This window comes from Gadus macrocephalus, chromosome 22 (assembly GCF_031168955.1).
Source record: "Gadus macrocephalus chromosome 22, ASM3116895v1".
Taxonomy (NCBI): Eukaryota; Metazoa; Chordata; class Actinopteri; order Gadiformes; family Gadidae; genus Gadus; species Gadus macrocephalus.
In genome coordinates this window covers 6694561-6715216 of record NC_082403.1, presented here as the reverse complement: position 1 = coordinate 6715216, position 20656 = coordinate 6694561, and the positions used below count along the sequence as shown (strand labels likewise).

The window sequence follows — 20656 nt, the reverse complement described above, 5'->3', positions numbered from 1 at the left end:
GCACCCAGGAGCACATGGGTCTTTGTTATCTCAAGAACGCCGTGGTCCCCTCTGATCGCCGTAGTGATCTGTCTGCCTGCAGTTCAGTCGTCACGGCGATCTAGGGGCAAGATAGTGACTCGCTGGCCCCCTCCAGGATGGGTGGAAACCACATGCTGGCTTTATCTGTGTGTGTGTGTGTGTGTGTGTGTGTCTGTGTGTGTAATTTTAGGGGATTACATCAACGATCCCATCAAGAGTAAACGCATCACGAATGTGAGGAGCCCTCATCCAAGCCGTATTTTGCGCTCTATGTGCACGCAACACATACGTATGTATGATTGAAAGTTGTAAAGGATTTAGTATTTACCGAGGGAGCCGAGCAAATTGAGCACGCTTGATTAGTTTCATCAGATACAAAAACATTGGGGCCGAGGACGGTCACATATTTAGCTCAAAAAACATTTCAACACTGCTGACCACAATAACGGCCGTGATTCTAGAACGTTCTGCACCCGGGGCCATTCGGGGACTCCCTGGGGCGGCCATGATGGCTCTAATGGCTCCCATCCCACCCCGTGGAACAACGGGCCCTTGAGGGGGGCGGGGGGGGCTCTTCAGCAGGGACCTATTCTTCTTCTATGGTTCAATGAAAGGAGGGCCCATCAGTGAAGTGTGAGAGACACACACAGTCAGACACACACACCGGACCCAGGCGGACCACCTGTGTCCAGTGTTTCACCCCAGGCTGATGTCTAAGCTCAGGGGTGCGGGGGTTCTTGGGTGGACTGGGTCCGTTAAGGAGGTTTGGACGGCCTGAGGTGATGTCGTTGGGATGGACAGCGTAGTCTGGCTGCCACAGACGGGCCAAACAATGGCTGAAAGCAAAAGCATTGGTTATTAGTTGGAAAATATACCTTTTCATATTTGTTTGTTATATCTGTCCACACACACATTAAAGACATTCACATGCATGAAGTATAACATGAGATGAAAGATCTACGCGCGCGCGCACGCACACACAAACACATGCACACGCACACACTGATCTAACTTAAAGGTGCAATGTGTTTAATTTAGCGGCATTTAGTGGTGAGATTGCAGATTGCAACCAAATGAACAACCAACCAGCTCCCTTCAACCCTCTTTCTAACGACTTAAGAGAGCGACAGTGTCCTGTACTGTCCTGTAAGGTGCCAGTTGCTGCTTCCGAAATTATGTCATCGTCTACTACGGCATTGAGTAGCCAAATGTCAAGTATTGAGTGTCTTTGATAGACTCATGTATTGCATTTGATTATTAAGTCTGTAAAACTACAGATCTAAGCTTACAAGTGAGATAAAAATTATGATCAAACATTAAAAAGGCGTCCTCTCTAGAAATGATTTTCCCTTCTGGGCTACGGTAGACGCATGGCGTGCGTTGTATAAGTGTGGAAGAGGACCAACTCCCGACAATATAAAGGACTCATGATAATGACAACAACACAATTCATATTGTCTTGGGATTATACACTCATTATAGCATACTTATGAGTCTTATATTCAATTTCCGCTGAGTACTACTGTACTCCTAGATGCCACTTGATTCTTCACACTGCGTCTTTAAGGAGTGTGTCCTAAACTTCATAATCACTGGAGAGTAGCCAGCACCCTTAGCTAACCGCTAGCAACAGTCTGTCTTTCCTCAGCCTGGGGACGAGATCACTGGCTGGCAGCCAGGTCCCTGAGCTAACAGTTAGCCCCGGCTAGCTACAGTCTGTCAGCACTCCGCCCCAGGACGAGATCACTGGAGCAAAGCCAGGACCCTGAGCTCACCGTTAGCCACCCCTAGCGACAGTCTGTGCTTTGTTTCTAGTGCATCCCTGCTCCGGGCTTTGACCAAATATAGATTCTTGTCCTCCTCGTTTAATCCACGTCATAGGTCACATATAAACAATTGTATGTGTCGCTGTGGTCGGTTAAATAAATATTCTACTCGTCTAATTAAATTAATTTATATCCCGGATTGCCAGTAGCTTTCAGACATGTCTGTGGCATAAAAATGGGCGTAAAAAAGCCTTTTAGGCCTCTCTCGTAAAGCCCGTTCTGTAATGTCTGTAAATCTTCTCTAATCTCTTATTTTAATCTATATATCTGCTGCTTTTTATAGGTCTATGTCCTATATTTGGCCATTCACCAATATATGGTTTTCATTGGTGCACTGCACACTCTGCCCTACACTTGTTTTATCGTCGGTTATTTCTCTGACCCTGCTTGAAAAATGTAATTCATAGTTTTATGAGTGACCTTGAATCTCAGATTATTCGATTCGTCGATAGAAAGGCATGACAGGGTTGTTGATCAATCGTAATGTCAGGCCAGAAAAAAGTTTGGATGGTTTTTGTGTGTCTAGTTACAGTATTTGGGCTAGGTTTGGTTGTGTCGTCTGTTTGGGGACCAACAGTGCCGGTCCGAGTCATCATCCAACTGTGGTTTGATTTCATTACATCTTCTTCTCCCTCGGTGTGTGAATGAGGAAATTCTTGGAAGTATGATGGATTAGAAAGGATTACACCCTCTTCCCCCCTCTCTCGTAACTCTTCCTTCCCTAAACACATTTCCCTTCATTTCTCTCTCTCTCTCTCTCTCTCTCTCTCTCTGCTCTTCCTAATACTAACTCAAATGTACATCATTCCCAATGAATCCTCCACTAAGTAGGCTCAACAGTGGTGTAGCTGCCCTGCAATATTGTGCCAGTTGACTCTTGATCGATAGCACCCAGCTCTGCGTTGAGTGTTTAAGTGACTAACAGACAATAGTATTGATCCCTCCGTATTGAGCTAAACCGGCAGCTCTGCTTAAATCACGTGTTCCGATCGATTTGATTGGAGCCCCAGTGTGTGTCAGCACAGTCAATATCATCCTTCTCCCTGTGGCTGTCACGGCCATGGCTCTCGCCTGTCTCCGTTCCTCTCCTCTCCCTCTCCGTCTCCCTTTTCTGTCATTCATGCAGCTAAACATATCCTATCCCCGTCCTCTCTGAATGCCATATTTGTTCATCAGTGTTTCTTTATGATTTATGAATGAGTAGATCGATGTTGAATATATCTGGTCAACGGTGTGTCATTGGTTTATTTCTTACAATGTGTGCAGTGGCATTTATCAACCTAGTTAGGGCTGGGACTAGTACTGGTTGGACGGGAGAATTTCTTTGAGAGGCTGGTTAGTGTATTAGTGACGAGCGTGTTTAACCTCCTGTGTTTGATGCCCAATGTCTCCGACCTTCATGTAGCCCCTTTGAGCAAGATGCCCAAACTCCTAACTGCTCCTTCATAACATGGGTCTGCTAAAAGGCTCAGGACGACCGTTGACTCTCTTGTCTCTTCTTCGTAGGCCAAGACCCTTCGTAAGTTGATCCAGCAGACGTTCAAGCAGGTGGCCAACCTCAACGACGAGCAGAGCATCATGAAGTTCCTGGAGATCCTGTCTCCTGTCTACCGCTATGACAAGGAGTGCTTCAAATGCGCCCTGGGGGTAGGTCTCGTCAGGTCACCTCCTTATCTTCTCATTCATGTATAGGCTTCCCTGCTGCGTCGACAAATCGATTTTAATGTGTGGTGTAATGGTGACCCCTACTGGCGAGATCTGGTACAGCACACATACAAATAAATAAACGTTACGTGAGCTGTTCTCGGAGGCGGGGCTCCGACGACGCTAATGGGTTTGGCTGCAGAACCTGAGAGTGCATTTGTCTGGTGGGTATTGAATGGCGTCTCTCTCCCGGTTCCAGCTCAGCTGGGTGATCCAGGTGGAGCTCGCCATCGGGCCGGAGGAGGGCATCAGCTACCTCACCGACAAGGGCTCTACGGTCAGCTCCGACACACGCCCACCCACAAACAAATAATAACAAACACACACAATAACAAACACACACAAAATAACACGCACACACACACAAAAAGACACACACACACGCACCCACACACCCATAATAACACACACGCACACAATAACAAACACAAACACAAAATAACACACACACTCAGACAAAAAGACACACACACGCAAATAATGACACACGCACACAAACGCACATACACACACCCCCAGGCGCACGCACTCGCACACGCATGAACCCACACGGGCGCGAACGCTTGCACGCACATACACAAAAGATATCACAGAAAAATAACACACACACAAACGCAGGGCTCTGCACTGACATTTCGAGGGGTATTTCCTCAAGCAATTTCGGAGTACCCCCCAACCCACCAGTCACAGAGAAAGAATTATCCGTTTGATCGGATATATTTAGAATGGTAATTATATAAACAGAACACGCACGCACACACAAACACACACACACACAATGTACTCTCAGAAAATCATCTTTAGATAGTATACTCAAACACATTGTAAAGATGCATACTGTACCGTTGCCATCCGGTCTGATTGGCCTTGTGTTATTGTTCTTCGTAGCCGACCCATCTGGCGAACTTCACTCAGGTCCAGTCCATCCAGTACTCTGCAATGGAGGAGAAGGACCGCAAGGGCATGTTGCAGGTCAACGTGGCAGGAGCTGCTGAGGTAACACACACACACACACACACACACACACACACACACACACACACACACACACACACACACACACACACACACACACACACACACACACACACACACACACACACACACACACACACTATCTAGATTATTATCTAGAATCATCTAGCTTATCACTCACATTTCACACCTGTGTGGCTCAAATTGGAAGGTTAAATTATTTGAACGAGTGCACTCTCGGGTTTGCTCTGTAACTGCCCTCAATGCGTTTCAGAGGTTTGTAACATTTGATCTGGTGTGACTGGAGTAGAGAGAGTAAGGGGTGGGCATAGGGATACAATTTGGCCCAACTTCGGTCAAATTCTAACATTGTCCCTACTTTGAGAATCCTAGCGGCCAACATTTCCCCTACATAGAGTCTTAGGGGCCAACATTGTCCCTACTTGAGATCCGAGGGGGGCAACATTGTCCCTACATAGAGAGACTTAGCAAAGGAAGGGCCATTCACTGTTGTTCTAGTGGAGCTTTTCACTACTGATGGGCCCTTCACCGCGATGAAGTTGCTACATACTGCCAAGGCTGTGGTTGTAGGGTCCTTTGGTACAACATCTGTGTGTGTGTGTGTGTGTGTGTGTGTGTGTGTGTGTGTGTGTGTGTGTGTGTGTGTGTGTGTGTGTGTGTGTGTGTGTGTGTGTGTGTGTGTGTGTGTGTGTGTGTGTGTGTGTGTGTGTGTGTGTGTGTGCAAGTGAGAGGGAGAGGGAGAGCGAGCGTATGTTTCGTTACAATGGATCATTGTAACATTGCTGACCCTCTGATCTCACTCACTATTGTGTGTATGTGTGGGTGTGTGTGTGTGCGTTTGTACAGCCTCTCACAGTGACGACGGCATCGCTGACGATGGCAGAAAACATGGCGGACTTGATCGATGGCTACTGTCGGCTTGTCTCCATGGAAACCCATTCCTTCATCGTTAGGGTCCAGAAAGGTGAACAGCAGTGAACATCATGTGTTTATTATGTACAAATATATATACTGAATATACATACCGCTAAAAACATATTTCAAACAATTATTTATTTTTCGAATAGAAATTCATGAATTATAGGTTGTTTTGGAATTTAATTATATAAATATATTGTAGTTTAAAAAAAAATTGTTGCTATTAAAGTAGTCTCTTTGTATCTGTGTAAATTAATATTGCATTACTGTATAGTGGTTTTCAATTGTTCTGTGTGACTCTGAATCCTGATCTTTCTTTGTCCACTAGAGGGCGAGAGAGCACTACCTTCCATCCCAAAGTAAGTACCTTCTTGTGGCGGGTATTAAAGTGCTGTAAATAGCAAGACTTCTATCGGGGAAAGTGTGTGAGTGTGAAGATGATAATGTTGTGTGATGATGTCGCCAAGCTTGAGGGAAATTGGTTTCGATGCGTTTCTAATCTGCAACTCATCGATCAAAGCCTCACTTCCTTTACTATTTAATAGATGCTGTGCGGTTGCATTGCATCGTTTGATTATTTACAGTCATTGTGAAACAGCAGCAGATGTCTAAACCACAAACGTGTTTCCTGTGTGGATCTCTTATTGAAGATAAGAAACTGTTTAAACAAAACTGTGGAACTGTTTGGAGGCCAGCGAAAACCCGCTCATCCCTTTGAATCCTAAGGGCGCAAGACTGGGTCAAACATTGCACTTCTAATTTGAAATAGATTTGTGGGCAGTGCTTGGTTGTTTCCAAGAGGGGGCAATAAAGATGCTTTTAGAAATGAGTTATACGAGGAAAAAGTAAACTAAAGCAACACAGGCTGTTCAAGTATCACATATTTCGTTGGATGGCCGTCATTCCCGTCTAGAGTAAATTATTTTGATTCATATCTGTGCATAACTTGACGTGGAAATAAAAACAGTGTCTCCTGTGCACTTTCCCTCTTTATCACCCTCTCAGTTTTGCCCCTCTCTCTCTGGTCAAATAAGGAGATAAGTCCAGGAGCCCGATTTTTTTCCATTCAAGTCTTTTTTTATACACTTGGAGCAGTCTCCTCCCGTTTTTGTGACTCCCACTCTCCTCCCACTCTCCCGTCAATCTTCCTTCCTTAAACACACTTCTCTTCATTTCTCTCTCTCTCTCTCTCTCTCTCTCTCTCTCTCTCTCTCTCTCTCTCTCTCTCTCTCTCTCTCTCTCTCTCTCTCTCTCTCCCTCTCCCTCTCCCTCCCCCTGGTAGAGCAGAGAGCGGTGATGGAAAGATAGTAGTTCAGTAAACTGGGCTAGCTGTTAGCAGAGGAACCGCACAGTCAAGGAGCTAGTGCTGCGGGCTACATGTGTGTTAGCGTGTTGATGTGTCTGTGTTGGAGAACCCCTGGATCTTACATATCAGAGTTTATTTTTTATTGATGGCATCACGTTTTGAAATGCTATTAGGTATGTTGCTTAATTGTGTTGCTATTGTCTATGGTTTTTGCTCAAGTTTGGTTATTGTACGAGTAGTGACTCGTGGGTGTCTGTTGCATCTAATATTTTATCTCCTCTCTCCCTCTCCTCCTTTCTGGTCCCGTATTCCTACTTCCTTTTCCACTTTTTCCTCCTCTCCACTCTTCCTCCCATTCCTTGTCTTCCCCTTGTCTTTATCTCCTCTCTCCTCTTCCATCTCCTCCTCCTCCATTTTATTCTCTCCTTTCCCATTTTCCTCTCTCTCTCTCTCTCTCTCTCTCTCTCTCTCTCTCTCTCTCTCTCTCTCTCTCTCTCTCTCTCTCACACAATCTCTCTCTCACAATCTCTCTTTCTCTCTCCCCCCCTCCCCAGGCTGTCCAACAGTGAGAAGAAACTCGAGGCGGTGAAAAGTGGAGTGAGAACCATCTCAGTCTCCGGTAGGAAAACAACACACACACATAGGCACACGCACACATACACATGCGCACACTCTCACAGATATACAGTGACTCTCACACACACACACACTCTCACAGATATGCAGTGACACACACACCAACACAGCTGGATCCTATGTCAACAACTGGAGTGAGACCCCTCCATTGTTTGCGTCTATATAGGAGTTTAATACTGGCTGAAGCCAGAGCATTCTTGACATGATTAAAAGTGAATTGAACACACTCACACCCCAACACACACTCTTATCAGTGCCAGTCTTTTCCGTTTGTGTCACTCTTACTTCCTGTCTCAATCTTTCCTCTTCCCGTCTTTTTTTTCTCTTGTTGACTGCAGCATTTCTGCCCTTCTTGTCTTTTTTTTTTATTAGTTATTCACTGCTTCTGCTCACAGTGGGATATTTCTGTGTGATTCTCTCTCTCTCTCTCTCTCTCTCTCTCTCTCTCTCTCTCTCTCTCTCTCTCTCTCTCTCTCTCTCTCTCTCTCTCTCTCTCTCTCTCTCTCTCTCTCTCTCTCTCTCTCTCTCTCTCTCTCTCTCTCTCTCTCGTTTTCTGTGTGTATCTCGCTTTCTCTCCCTCTGTCTCTCTCTGTGTGTTATTGTTTGAAATATGTTCCATGTTGCTCTCTCCTGTTCTCCAATACCTCCCCCTTTTCTCCTCCACCTCTTGATCTCCCTCCGTCCCTCCAACATTGACTTTGCCTTCCTCACCTTCTTTCGTAAACCATCTCTCCTCTTGGCCCTCCTGTCTGATTGGCTGAAGACTTGGTGACCTCAGCTCCCTCTAAGCCAACCAAAGCGCGGCGTTTCCACCTTCCGTTTGTCTTCTGTTCCGATTCGCCACCCAAGGGTATCCTCGGCTCTGATTGGCTGGTCAACAGAGGAGTTCATCCAAAAAATGGAGGAGTCAAAACGTAGAAGGTCCACATTTTGAGTAACATGTGACTTTTAGATTTTGTGACTGATTGAAAAAAAGGTTGTTCTTAATTTTTTATAAAAACTGACATTTCTATTAGGTTGAATTGATACAGAAGAACCAATATCAAACCAAATGTTTGGATTTAATAGTTGTATCAATACACCCTCTTTCAAGAACGCCTATAACCCATTTACATTTAAAATGTTATCTTTAATAATCCTAATTTTGAGGATGAGCTCCACTGTTAATTGTTTGATTACTTGCTGTCTGCATGACTGATTGTTATCGTGACTTGCATAAACAGATTATTAAACGCTCCTCATAAACGCATATAGAATATAAACGCTCCATAAGAACACATATAATATAAATGTAATATAAATATAAATGCTCCACATAAAAACAAATCGAATATATTCTCTCTAGACTAATGGTGACCGCAACTCTTGTTGTTGTCGTGGCATTTAACCAAAAAGTGTCTCAATATGGCTGGGTAAGTCTGTGATTATAATCATAGTCACTTTTTACCAACAAAAGGAAGTGCGACAGATCGTCAATCCAGCCCAAAGATACACCCACAAAAAAAATACAAATTTCTTGAGAAACTTGAAAGAAATAACCGTTTCTACTTTGTAAACATCTGGATTCCAGCACAATCAGTCACAGAGCAGATTGACTCATATTCGCAGGGAAAAAATATATATACACATAGTACATATTTGATCAAACGTGTTATCAGCCACCATGGCTGGCCGTCTAATGTACTCTATAATTCAGTGTTGGTCGCCTCATTCACATCAGTAGATGTAGGTAAAGCCCACTGCTGTGTGTGTGAGACTGGGTACTGGCCACCGATGCTGCGGTGAGCCAGCTGGGGGTAAACAATCACCACTCCTGCTGTTCCTGACTCAAGCAGACCCCCAGCTGAGCTCGGAAATAAAAGAGGGCAGTTGGTGATCGAGCAGACACACACACACACACACACACACACACACACACACACACACACACACACACACACACACACACACACACACACACACACACAGTAATACAAACACACATCGGTACACACAAACACTCACACGTATAGACACACACACACACATTATTACAAACACACACCGGTACAAACACACTCACACGCATAGACACACACGAATACATAGATACCCACACACGTATATAGACACACGCATGCGCACGCACACACACCAATGCACGCATACAAACACACACCGATGCACACATTCTGTATAAACACACGCACACCCCATCCCGGGAGATATGCCAGCTGTTTGTGGCGTCTACTGGATCCTGTCAGCGCTTCAGTCATGGGATAGATCAGGACGCCAGGTGGCTTGCATTGAGGAAACTAAGGCAGAGACAACATATATAAATCAATACTGACTCAATTCAGCTACAGAGAGACAACACATGCTCTATAATGGGGGATAGTTCGCCAGCTAAACATCCTGTGTGTTCACTGGGAAAGGTCTTGGCACGTATCGTTTCACTCTTGCCTCACCCAGCCAGATCCCAGGAGCGATTTGTCTGTTCAGTGTCTATTTATTACATTACAGAACACGTGAAGCGTATTATTATTACAAATTCCCATCTGGGATCAATCTTAACTTATTACCCTGTGCTGCTCTCCAATTCCAAATACCACACAATAGTCCTACTCTATGCCTAATCCAACGGTTAGACACTGTGGACTTTATTATTTTTAACCGGAGGCTAACGTAAACCCTGGCAAAGGAACGGTTTCCCACTCTGGCTGATGTTCCACGTTGAGAAACAAATGTTCTGGATCAGCGGTATTGGCAGGTATCTGTAATGGGGCAACACAGAGGAACACAGAAGAGCATCAGTCAGTCGCCCAGGGGTTGATTCAACGTCTCTCTCTCTCTCTCTCTCGAAGCCTTAAACCTGAACACCAGGCTGTTGGCCGGCCTTGTGTTCCTGCTACCGCTGCTACAGCTGCTCGCCCCAGCTGTGGAGGTAGCATCAACAGCTAGCATGCTAACTTCAGCTGCCTACGCCGCATGCTATGCTATGCTACGTCCACCTTAACGTCCATCGCAGTGCTTTTTTTAAGGCGATATTTACAGCTTACCAAGCGGCACATTCAGGAGGTGCACTAAGAACCCCCGTCCCAGGCTTACACCTTCACAAGCTTAAGCACCCAGGGGGGGGTCACTGGTCAGCCCTGCACTATCAACCACGTCTGTATCCTGGAGTTTGAACTAACCGGCTTGCTTATGCACTTTGATCCCACAGCAAAAACTGCTGGATGCATCTTCATCGTTGTTTAATTTCCTCTTGGCTGAACATGAGCTAACAGTTATCATCTTCTGCCTCTCTCTCTCTCTTCTTCTCCTCCTCTTCCCCTCTCCTTCCTACGTGTTTCCCTCTCATCCTCCCCCTCTTTCTCGCTCTCTCTATTCTCTCCGCCTCTCTCTTCCTCTATCCATCCCTCTCTCCCTCGCTCTCTCTCGCTCTATTGGTTGGCCTCCTCTCCCACATCCCTCTCTCTCTGTTTCTCTCTCTCTCTCTCCTCCACCTCCCCCTCTCTTCCTCTCTGTTGTTTTTGTGCTTCCTGCATGCTTCTCCCGGACCCTGCAGAGGATCTGAGTGGGGACGGTAAAGTTTTGTTCTTCATTATTAACATTGATAACATGAATAACCTCCCATGTTGTTCCCCGTTCTACTAACCAGAGTGTGTGTTAGACAGAGAATACATGTGGATGTGTAGGCGTTGGAGCGTGTGTGTGTGGGAGTGTGTGTGTGCACGTGTGTGGTGTGCACGTGGGAGGTTAAAGCTATAAAGAACATTGGCAACAGGTGTAAAATGCAGCTGTGGGAGTTTTTTATATTGGGTGATATTTCATACTAGATTAGTACTTAGAGTATTTTATAGTGTGCATGTTGGAGTGATGATTTTTAATGTGTGTACCCGTGGAAGGGTGTATTGCGGCATGTCAATGTCAAACGTTGTCAAGGTTGAACTCCGAGCCGAGTTTTAGTTGGCCACGGAATGGTGCGGTGTTTCTCTTTAAGGGCAGGACTCCAAATCCATCTCCAGCTCGCTCTCCTGCTCGTCTCTCGCTCTGCCTCTCTCACTTTCTTTCTTTCTCTTCACTAAGAAGCTTGGCAACACACACACACACACACACACACACACACAGACAGAGACACACACACACACACACACAAACACACACATGGAACACAAACACACATGGAACACACACACACACAGCTCTACTCAGATACAGACGCATAGGGGAGTAGGGAGAGGTCTGTTGTAGTTAAGAGCTGCTGCATTCTTTGCTATTATGGGATGGCTTGGAACACACGCACACTCATCCACATGGACACACGCACACGATTTTGACTATTCTGACTCAAACTCAAAGTCGGTACTTAAGGACAAATCCAAACCACATTCAACTAAAACGGGAGCAATCTCATCGCTAGAACCATCCCACTAAGTCCCATTACTTGAGTTTAGGTTCCAGCAGGGCACTGTATCAAAATACTACTCAATGTGGGACTACATATACCACGGCTTGAAAATGAGTTTTGTATCTTCCAGTATATTACACATAAACTACAACCAGTCATACACTTACTGATATAATTAAAAAAGTGATGTTTATTTGTTGAGGATGTTAACCGATGCAGGAGCAGTAGTGACTTTGTTTTTCTGAGTACATAGCTTAAGGCTGGAGTTTCTATTCACAGCATCTTTAAATTCCCTAATGGCACCACCTCCAGCCCCTCATTACACACAAGGCTGATTCACAAACAGCGCTCTCTTGAACGCACCATTTACTGACTGTTAAACACCGGCCTGGGCTAGTCTCCTTAACATAAGTTGGCGTACTGTAACCGGCCGACTCTTTAGCCCTGCTGGAGTGGACAAGGCTTTCATAAATCACCAGGGAAAAGGCAAGAGCAAAATGGAGGAGTGCAGATGTTGGAGTGAGTTTCAGACAGCTGAGCCAGTACCCTGCTTTCATTTCAACAATAATGCCATCTGCTTAGGGTTGGTGCTATCATCTCTCTATTCTTTCCTACTCTCTTTATCGCCACTGCCTCTTTTTATATTTTATATTCTCTCAACTTACTCTCATTGTCTGGACTGGCTTTCTCCTTCTTTTCTTAAGTCTCTTTGCTTTCACTGCTGCTTTGTGTCTTTCTTTTTCCGCTTTCTTTCATCTTTGCTTCCTTCTTTCCTTCTTTCCTTCTTTTTCCACTTTCTTCCCTTCTTTGCTTCTTTCCTTTCTATCTTTCTTTCATCCGTCTCCTCCGTCTTCTCCTGTCATCAGCCTGCCTGTTGTCCAGCTGTTCCAAACTTCAGCCTGAAATACACAACACATGCTTGGCTCACTTTCTCCATGTGTGTGCGTGTGCATATACACGTGTGTGTGTGTGTGTGTGTGTGTGTGTGTGTGTGTGTGTGTGTGTGTGTGTGTGTGTGTGTGTGTGTGTGTGTGTGTGTGTGTGTGTGTGTGTGTGTGTGTGTGTTTGACAGAGCTAGATAGAGACCAAGCAGTAGAAACCAGACTACATGCGTCTTCCTTTGCACAGGAACAGGTCGGGCTTTGGGAGTCTGTGGTGTGGCGCAGCTCTGCGTTTGTGTTGTCTCTGAGCGGCTCGTCGTTCCCAGCGCTAGCTTCACATCACGTGTCATGTGCGTGTGTGTGTGTGTGTCCATGTCGTGGTGTGGCCGATCAGACGCCCGGTAAACCAGTCCAACATTGTGTAGTCTTACGTGTACGTGCCTGGGTCATTGTCGTGGAATGTGCATGCGTCGGTTTTGTTTTGTGTGTTTCACTTTACTGCCTTTGATGTGTGTTGTGCCCGTCGGTGTGCGTCATCGTGGTTCTGTTACGTTTGTGTGGCTGCGTTGTTGCTGACAATGTGTTGATGTGTGTGTGTTTTGCAGAAACTGATGACTACGCTGAGATAGTTGATGAGGAGGACACCTACACCATGCCCTCAAGTAAGTAACCACCTGCTTGGCTCTCTGCACGTCAAACCCAACCCAGGCCAACCTGTTCACATGATTCTCCGTAGCCCCTAACTCTACACGGTGTATGACTAGTCTCCTCTGAAGCGATACACCCGTCTTTAAGTTGAAGCAAAGGCCCTTGTTTTCCCCGGTTCAGCTGTGCAAACCCCGTGCTTGTTGTGCTGGGTTAGGTCTATCCCTAAAGAGACTGTGGCATGACTCTGGTAGATCCCAGTGAATTATACTGGCACTGGGAACAGCTGGTTTGGTCCCTAGCCACAGAGTAATGGCTGCCCGTGGTTTTGGCACTGTGGTACTATTATTTATATAATTTGAGATATTTCAAACACAATATTTTTGCAACTCTATTATGTGGTCAGCTTACTGAGCATATTGCCTGTTTTTCTCCCCACGTTGACCTCCCTTTGTCTGAAAGGAGGTATTTTCGTTTGATTTGTCTTTTTTATAATTACACTATTTTCAATCTCGCACTCAATCTGGCACTCTCCATAGTCCTGTGTCTCTTAGTTTCGCTCTGTTTCTCTCTGTCTCTTCCTCTGTCTCTCTCACTCTCTCCCTCTCTGTCTCTCTCTCTCCCTCTCTCTGTCGTTCCAAGTCTTTCTCGTTCTCGGTCTCTCATTCTATCTTCTGTTAATTATCTTCGTGCAGTTTCTTTCCTGACTCTCAAGATTACAAACATTAAGCCGATATTGTTTTTAACATGTATGTTTACATGAGATAGTTAATCTCCAGAGTATGTTTTGCACACATTTGTTTTTCTCGGTAATCAATGTCGTTAGGGAACGTTATCTCTCTGAATGAGAAACATCTTATGTTTTTTGCAAGTGTCTGCATCTCTATATCTATGTGCTTTTCTCTCTGCGATCTCACCCTTACTGCAGCTGTCTTTCTGTCCTGTTTTCTCTGTTTTCTTTTCCTTCCCACAATGCAACACAGTGGGCTATGGCGTGGTCGAAGGTAAATCCGTCCCTTGTCTTCCACCTTTCCATCTTTTACAGTTTTGTCTGTTTTTTGTTCACCGGGCAAATACAATCTAGTGGAGTTCGGCTACGTCAACATGGTATTCATGATTGTTAGGTTTGGCTTTGTTGTATCGTGTGTGTCTGTTGCGTTGACCACAGTACACTGACCACCACTACCACACCATATTGCACAGTGCCCGGTGGAGCAAAAGGTATTCAGAAACTCATGCTTCTCATATCAGGTTTATCCGGTTGGTTTGTGCGGGCTATTAGATTAGACTGTGTTTTTACATAGACTAGAGCCCAGGTCATTCAGCTCTGGTCTTGGAGCTTAATATGCCCATATCAAATAAACTCAAATTCCCAGAATTCTCCGCCTCAAATTGCCCTCTGCCTGCGACTCCTGCTGAGAGACCTGAGTTTATTTTCCTTTCTTTGCATCCTCGGGGGTATTACTCATTCATCCTCTCCTATAAGTCCATGTTTTTCCCCACATCTCTACCTCATTATCTCCCTGGTTATTAGTATTATTAGTCATTTGTGTGGATGTTTTCATTATTTTTGTGTTGTTTTTCCATTGTGTGTGTTTGTGATGATGGCGAGTGGTATGAAATGTGTTTATTCATAACTTACACCCCTGCCAACGCTGATGCATCACATGACCGTGTCTCCCGTTGAATGCAGTCACAACTCTGTGTGCTGTTAATAATGTTGGGGGATGATGATGACATGTTGACCTCCGGTCAAAGGGGACATTCATAACCCATTGACATGTCAGTAGACATGGGTCACCCAGGGAGGACGGTGGACCACATCCCAGTCCATACTGAGATCTCTGAGGCGATGGAAGGCTTCCCGCCACACACAAACCCTTCTGCATGTAGCGTTTGGTTCCACTGTTTATCTTCATTTAGTTGACACACTGTGTGTGTGTGTGTGTTTACTTGGTCATGTCCAGCTTCCCTCATCCTTCTCCAAGTGTCTCTGGGGATGTGTGTTTATATGCATTCACAAAGTCCGGAACATAAACATACGGAAAACTGTAACCATGGAGACGGGGTATGCGCAGACCACTGTGAGAAACCGGACAGCTGGACGTCCGTCCACACACAACCTGATGTTACTGGGCTTACAATGTCGTGTCTTCTTGGGACTCTGGCTGTGCATGTGTTGGATCTTGTGCATAGACACATGCATTATGCCTTCGTGGTGGTGTGCTGGCCCTTCTTTTGTATCGCGGTGTGCATGCCAAATCATGGTACATCAAGATGATATGTGTTTCATCATCATTTGAAAATATGATATTGTTTTTTAGTGTGTTTAAATTTAGACTACTAGGCTGTCCACTCGTCTCTTCTCCCCTCATGCCCCCTCTCCTCCTCTTCCCTTACCTCCTCTTCCCTCCCCTTGTGTCCCCTGTCTTCATCCTTGCTAACCTTCCTCCTCCCTAACCTCCTCTCCTATCCCCTCATGTCCCCTCTTTTCCTTCTTCCTAACCCTCCTTTCCTCTCTACTCCTCTCCTCTCTCCTCCTGTCTCCTCCTCTCCTCTCCTCCCTCCCCCTTCTCTCCTCCCTCACCCTCCTCTCCCCTCTCATCCTCCTCCCTCACCCTCCTCTCCCATCTCCTTTTCTCCTCTCCTGCCCCCTCTCCTCTCTCCCCCTCCTCTCCTCCCTCCTCCTCCTCCTCCTCCTCCTCTCCTCCCTCCTCCTCCTCCTCTCTCCTCTCTCCTCCTCCTCCTCCTCCCCCTCCCTCTCCTCTCCTCCCTCCTCCTCCTCTCTCCTCTCTCCTCCTCCCCCTCCTCTCCTCTCCTCCTCCTCCTCCTCTCTCCTCTCTCCTCCTCCTCCTCCCCCTCCTCTCCTCTCCTCCCTCCTCCTCCTCCTCCTCTCTCCTCTCTCCTCCTCCTCCCCCTCCTCTCCTCTCCTCTCCTCCCTCCTCCTCCTCCTCCTCTCTCCCCCTCCTCCTCCTCCCCCTCCTCTCCTCTCCTCCCTCCTCCTCCTCCTCATCTCCTCCTCTCTCCTCCTCCTCCTCCTCCTCCTCCCCCTCCTCTCCTCTCCTCCCTCCTCCTCCTCTCTCCCCCCCCTCCTCCTCCCTCCTCCTCCCCCTCCTCCCTCCTCCTCCTCCTCCTCTCTCCCCCTCCCCCTCCTCCTCCTCCTCTCTCACCCTGTCCTCCTCTGCCCCCCCCCCCCCAGCACGGGACTATGAGATCCAGCGGGACCGGATTGAGCTGGGCCGCTGCATCGGAGAGGGCCAGTTTGGGGACGTCCACCAGGGGGTCTACAACAGCGCGGTGGGCACCTGCCAGCCTCTCACACACACTCACAGTATTATTAGTCGTACAGACTGCAGACCACCCCGTCCACTACACTATTACTGCCCCCCCCCCCCCCCACCCCCCCCCCCCCTAAGTGGTATAAGTTATGGCAACCAGGTTGGCTGGTGTACTGAATTTAGCCTCTGACTTCAGAGTTTTGACATGCATTTGCCTCCTTTTATATAGTTGATATGTTCCTCTGACTGTATTGTGTGTGTGTGTGTGTGTGTGTGTGTGTGTGTGTGTGTGTGTGTGTGTGTGTGTGTGTGTGTGTGTGCCCTATAGGACGATCCTAACCTGTCAGTAGCCATTAAGACCTGCAAGAACTGTACATCGGACAGCGTCCGAGAGAAGTTTCTACAGGAAGCATGTAAGTACTCGTTGATTTGAGTGTGTGTGTGACTGTCTCTCTCCATCCCACTTGTGTGCGTGCGTGCGTGAGCATGCATTTGCGTGTGGCGGCGTGTGTGTGCGTGCTGCACACACCGTGAGGTGTCTGGGTTCAGCAGAGCACTGAATTAGGAGCTGGAGAATCCCCAGGACCCAGAGCCGTGTGTTCAGTGAGCCCCATGGCTGTCTGTACAGTAGTGCCGAGGATCAGCAGGGCTCTGGGCGGTCAACAACACAATATTACCCTTCACTTTGATCTACAGTAACTCCCTGGAACATTTATGTGGTAATAACATGGTGGTTTCCAAAGTATGAATGATATTCGTGGCGTCCGATCTTCAGAAGGTTCGGACTAAACTGAGCCTGTCGGTTGGGGGGGGGGGGGAGTCGGTCAACTTAAAAACATAAATACCCTGTTCCTCGGGCTCCCCATCATTAGGTAACAGTAAACCCAACCTTCGTCCAGTTACATGCCAAACCGTGTGGTTACATCCCCGCACTCTACGCCGGTCATAAGCCTTCACAACATACTGTGGTTTTAATGTGTGTGTGCGTGTGCGTGTGTGTGTCCACAGTGACAATGCGCCAGTTTGACCACCCTAACATAGTGAAGCTGATCGGAGTGATAACGGAGAACCCAGTGTGGATCATCATGGAGCTGTGCACCCTTGGAGAGGTATGTGTGTGTGTGTGTGTGTGTGTGGAGGGGCTCCGCACGCCTGCCCACCGCTCTTTATATGCGGATACCCATCATTTGCGTATACTTTTCTTTGTTGATCTGCTGTCTGGCTTTTTGTTTAAGTAGTTGAAAGTAATTGTATTTCTGTGTCCGTCCTTCTTTGTGTGGTGTGTGTGTGTGTGTGTGTGTGTGTGTGTGTGTGTGTGTGTGTGTGTGTGTGTGTGTGTGTGTGTGTGTGTGTGTGTCCTCCCCAGCTGCGCTCCTTCCTCCAGGTGAGGAAGTACAGTCTGGACCTGGCCAGCCTCATCCTGTTCTCCTACCAGCTCAGCACGGCCCTAGCCTACCTGGAGAGCAAGCGCTTTGTGCACAGGTACAGACACACACTCACTCACTCACTCACTCACTCACTCACTCACTTACTTACTCACTCACAGGCAGACACTCACTCACTCACTCACAGGCAGACACACACTCACTCACAGACACACACACACTCACTCACTCACTCCCAGGCAGACACACACTCACTCACTCACTCACTCACTCACTCACTCACTCACTCACTCACTCACTCACAGGCAGACACACACTCACTCACTCACTCACTTACTCACTCACAGGCAGACACTCACTCACTCACTCACTCACATCACTCACTCACAGGCAGACACTCACTCACTCACTCACTCACTCACTCACTCACTTACTCAATCACAGGTTTCTGTGTGTTCAATCACGATGAATAATAAATAGACACAGTTTTAAGTCAGTCAAATAATCGATAGATACTTACTTATTTATGGTTTTGTTTTATGAATCAACCTATTGATGATAACCATTCGGTTATGGTATTTTCCTGTTTTTAAATGAGAGTACACTATCCTGTATCATGTTACAACGAGCCCCTGCTGTGCTCCAGGGACATCGCTGCCCGCAACGTGCTGGTCTCCTCCATGGACTGTGTGATGCTGGGGGACTTTGGCCTGTCGCGATACATGGAGGACAGCTCCTACTACAAAGGTACACACACTCGCACACAAACACACACATGGAGGGGCATTTCATTGCTGCTGCTGCTGCTGCCAGCTGTAACATCGAACCTGTACTGAGGACCTTCTGAAGGACTTGAGCAGCTTACACTCTATCGACACCTACTGGCGGGGTGTAGTTACTGCCGAGTCGAACGACTAATTAACAAATTGACGTCGACGTTAAATTGAATATGCCATGCTCTGTAAATTTACACAGTATGACTCATCTATGCAAAATGATTAACTTGTATTTGTCAATGCTTTATTAACTGCATGTAATCGACCACAATTTTGACTAATTTGGCTGATGTTAATTCATTTCTGTGTGTGTGTGTGTTTTAGCGTCGAAAGGTAAACTACCTATTAAGTGGATGGCTCCGGAATCCATCAACTTCCGACGATTCACCTCCGCTAGCGATGTCTGGATGTTTGGTGAGTTGTGTGTGTGTGTGTGTGTGTGTGTGTGTGTGTGTGTGTGTGTGTGTGTGTGTGTGTGTGTGTGTGTGTGTGTGTGTGTGTGTGTGTGTGTGTAGCGTAGTGACTCATGCATACGGCCCATCTCCCCAGGCGTGTGCATGTGGGAGATCCTGATGTACGGCATCAAGCCTTTCCAGGGAGTGAAGAACAACGACGTGATTGGCCGGATTGAAAACGGCGAGCGATTGGCTATGCCGCCCCAGTGCCCGCCCACCCTGTACAGTCTGATGACCAAGTGTTGGTCGTACGACCCCAGCAAGAGGCCCAGGTTTACCGAACTCAAAACACAGCTCAGGTACGAAAATAAAATATATTTGTGTACAACAATACGTGTATGTGTGTGACTAATGTATGGGTGTGTGTCTTATCCATGTGCGTGTTTGTTTGTGTGAGTAATGCGTGTTAGTATGTGTGTGTGTGTGTGTGTAATGCATGCGTGTGTGGGTGTGTGTATAATGTGTGTGTGTCTAAACCGTGTGTTTGTGTGTGTGTGTGTGTGTGTGTGTGTAATGCATGTGATGCGTGGGTGGGTGTAGTGTGGGGTGTGTGTGTGTGTGTGATATCTGTGTGTGTAACGTGTGTGTGTGTGTTCCACAGCACCATCCTGGAGGAGGAGAAGCAGCAGATGGAGGAGCGGCTGCGGATGGAGATGAGGCGGCAGGTCAACGTGTCCTGGGACTCGGGAGGCTCAGAGGACGCCCCGCCCAAGGTACCCCTCCATACCCGTCTGTCTGTCTGCACCTACCTGTCTGTCTGTCTGTCTGTCTGTCTGTCTGTCTGTACCTCCCCATCTGTCTACACCTACCTGTCTGTCTGTCTGTCTGTCTGTACCTACCCGTCTGTCTACACCTACCTGTCTGTCTGTCTGTCTGTCTGTCTGTCTGTCTGTCTGTCTGTCTGTCTGTACCTACCCATCTGTCTACACCTACCTGTCTGTCTGTCTACACCTACCTGTCTGTCTGTCTGTCTGTCTGTCTGTCTGTCTGCACCTACCTGTCTGTCTACACCTACCTGTCTGTCTGTCTACACCTACCTGTCTGTCTGTCTACACCTACCCATCTGTCTGTCTACACCTACCTGTCTGTCTGTCTGTCTGTCTGTCTGCACCTACCTGTCTGTCTACACCTACCTGTCTGTCTGTCTACACCTACCTGTCTGTCTGTCTACACCTACCCATCTGTCTGTCTACACCTACCTGTCTGTCTGCGGCTGCCTGTCTGTCTGTCTGTCTGTCTGTATGTCTGCACCTACCTGTCTGTCTGTCTGTCTGTCTGTCTGTCTGCACCTACCTGTCTGTCTACACCTACCCGTCTGTCTGTCTACACCTACCTGTCTGTCTGTCTGTCTGTCTGTCTGTCTGCACCTACCTGTCTGTCTACACCTACCTGTCTGTCTGTCTACACCTACCTGTCTGTCTGTCTACACCTACCCATCT

General features: G+C 47.0%; 1 protein-coding gene across 6 annotated transcripts in view; it reads left to right on the top strand.

The window, feature by feature from the left end:
- The window catches only part of ptk2aa (protein tyrosine kinase 2aa), a 59078-nt gene that overhangs the window by 27996 nt on the left and 10426 nt on the right, over positions 1-20656 (top strand). For 4 of the 6 annotated variants that reach the window (XM_060043468.1, XM_060043463.1, XM_060043467.1 and 1 more), the window contains 18 exons: positions 3354-3494; positions 3751-3828; positions 4440-4547; positions 5394-5511; positions 5794-5824; positions 7326-7390; positions 8171-8257; positions 10955-10972; positions 13284-13340; positions 14307-14327; positions 16523-16620; positions 16930-17014; positions 17610-17710; positions 17968-18083; positions 18633-18733; positions 19087-19176; positions 19312-19516; positions 19819-19930. In XM_060043468.1, coding sequence (XP_059899451.1) covers positions 3354-3494; positions 3751-3828; positions 4440-4547; positions 5394-5511; positions 5794-5824; positions 7326-7390; positions 8171-8257; positions 10955-10972; positions 13284-13340; positions 14307-14327; positions 16523-16620; positions 16930-17014; positions 17610-17710; positions 17968-18083; positions 18633-18733; positions 19087-19176; positions 19312-19516; positions 19819-19930 — 1632 coding nt within the window. The remainder of the gene's footprint in view (positions 1-3353; positions 3495-3750; positions 3829-4439; positions 4548-5393; positions 5512-5793; positions 5825-7325; positions 7391-8170; positions 8258-10954; positions 10973-13283; positions 13341-14306; positions 14328-16522; positions 16621-16929; positions 17015-17609; positions 17711-17967; positions 18084-18632; positions 18734-19086; positions 19177-19311; positions 19517-19818; positions 19931-20656) is intronic. The other 2 variants (XM_060043464.1, XM_060043465.1) reach the window with 2 other exon arrangements.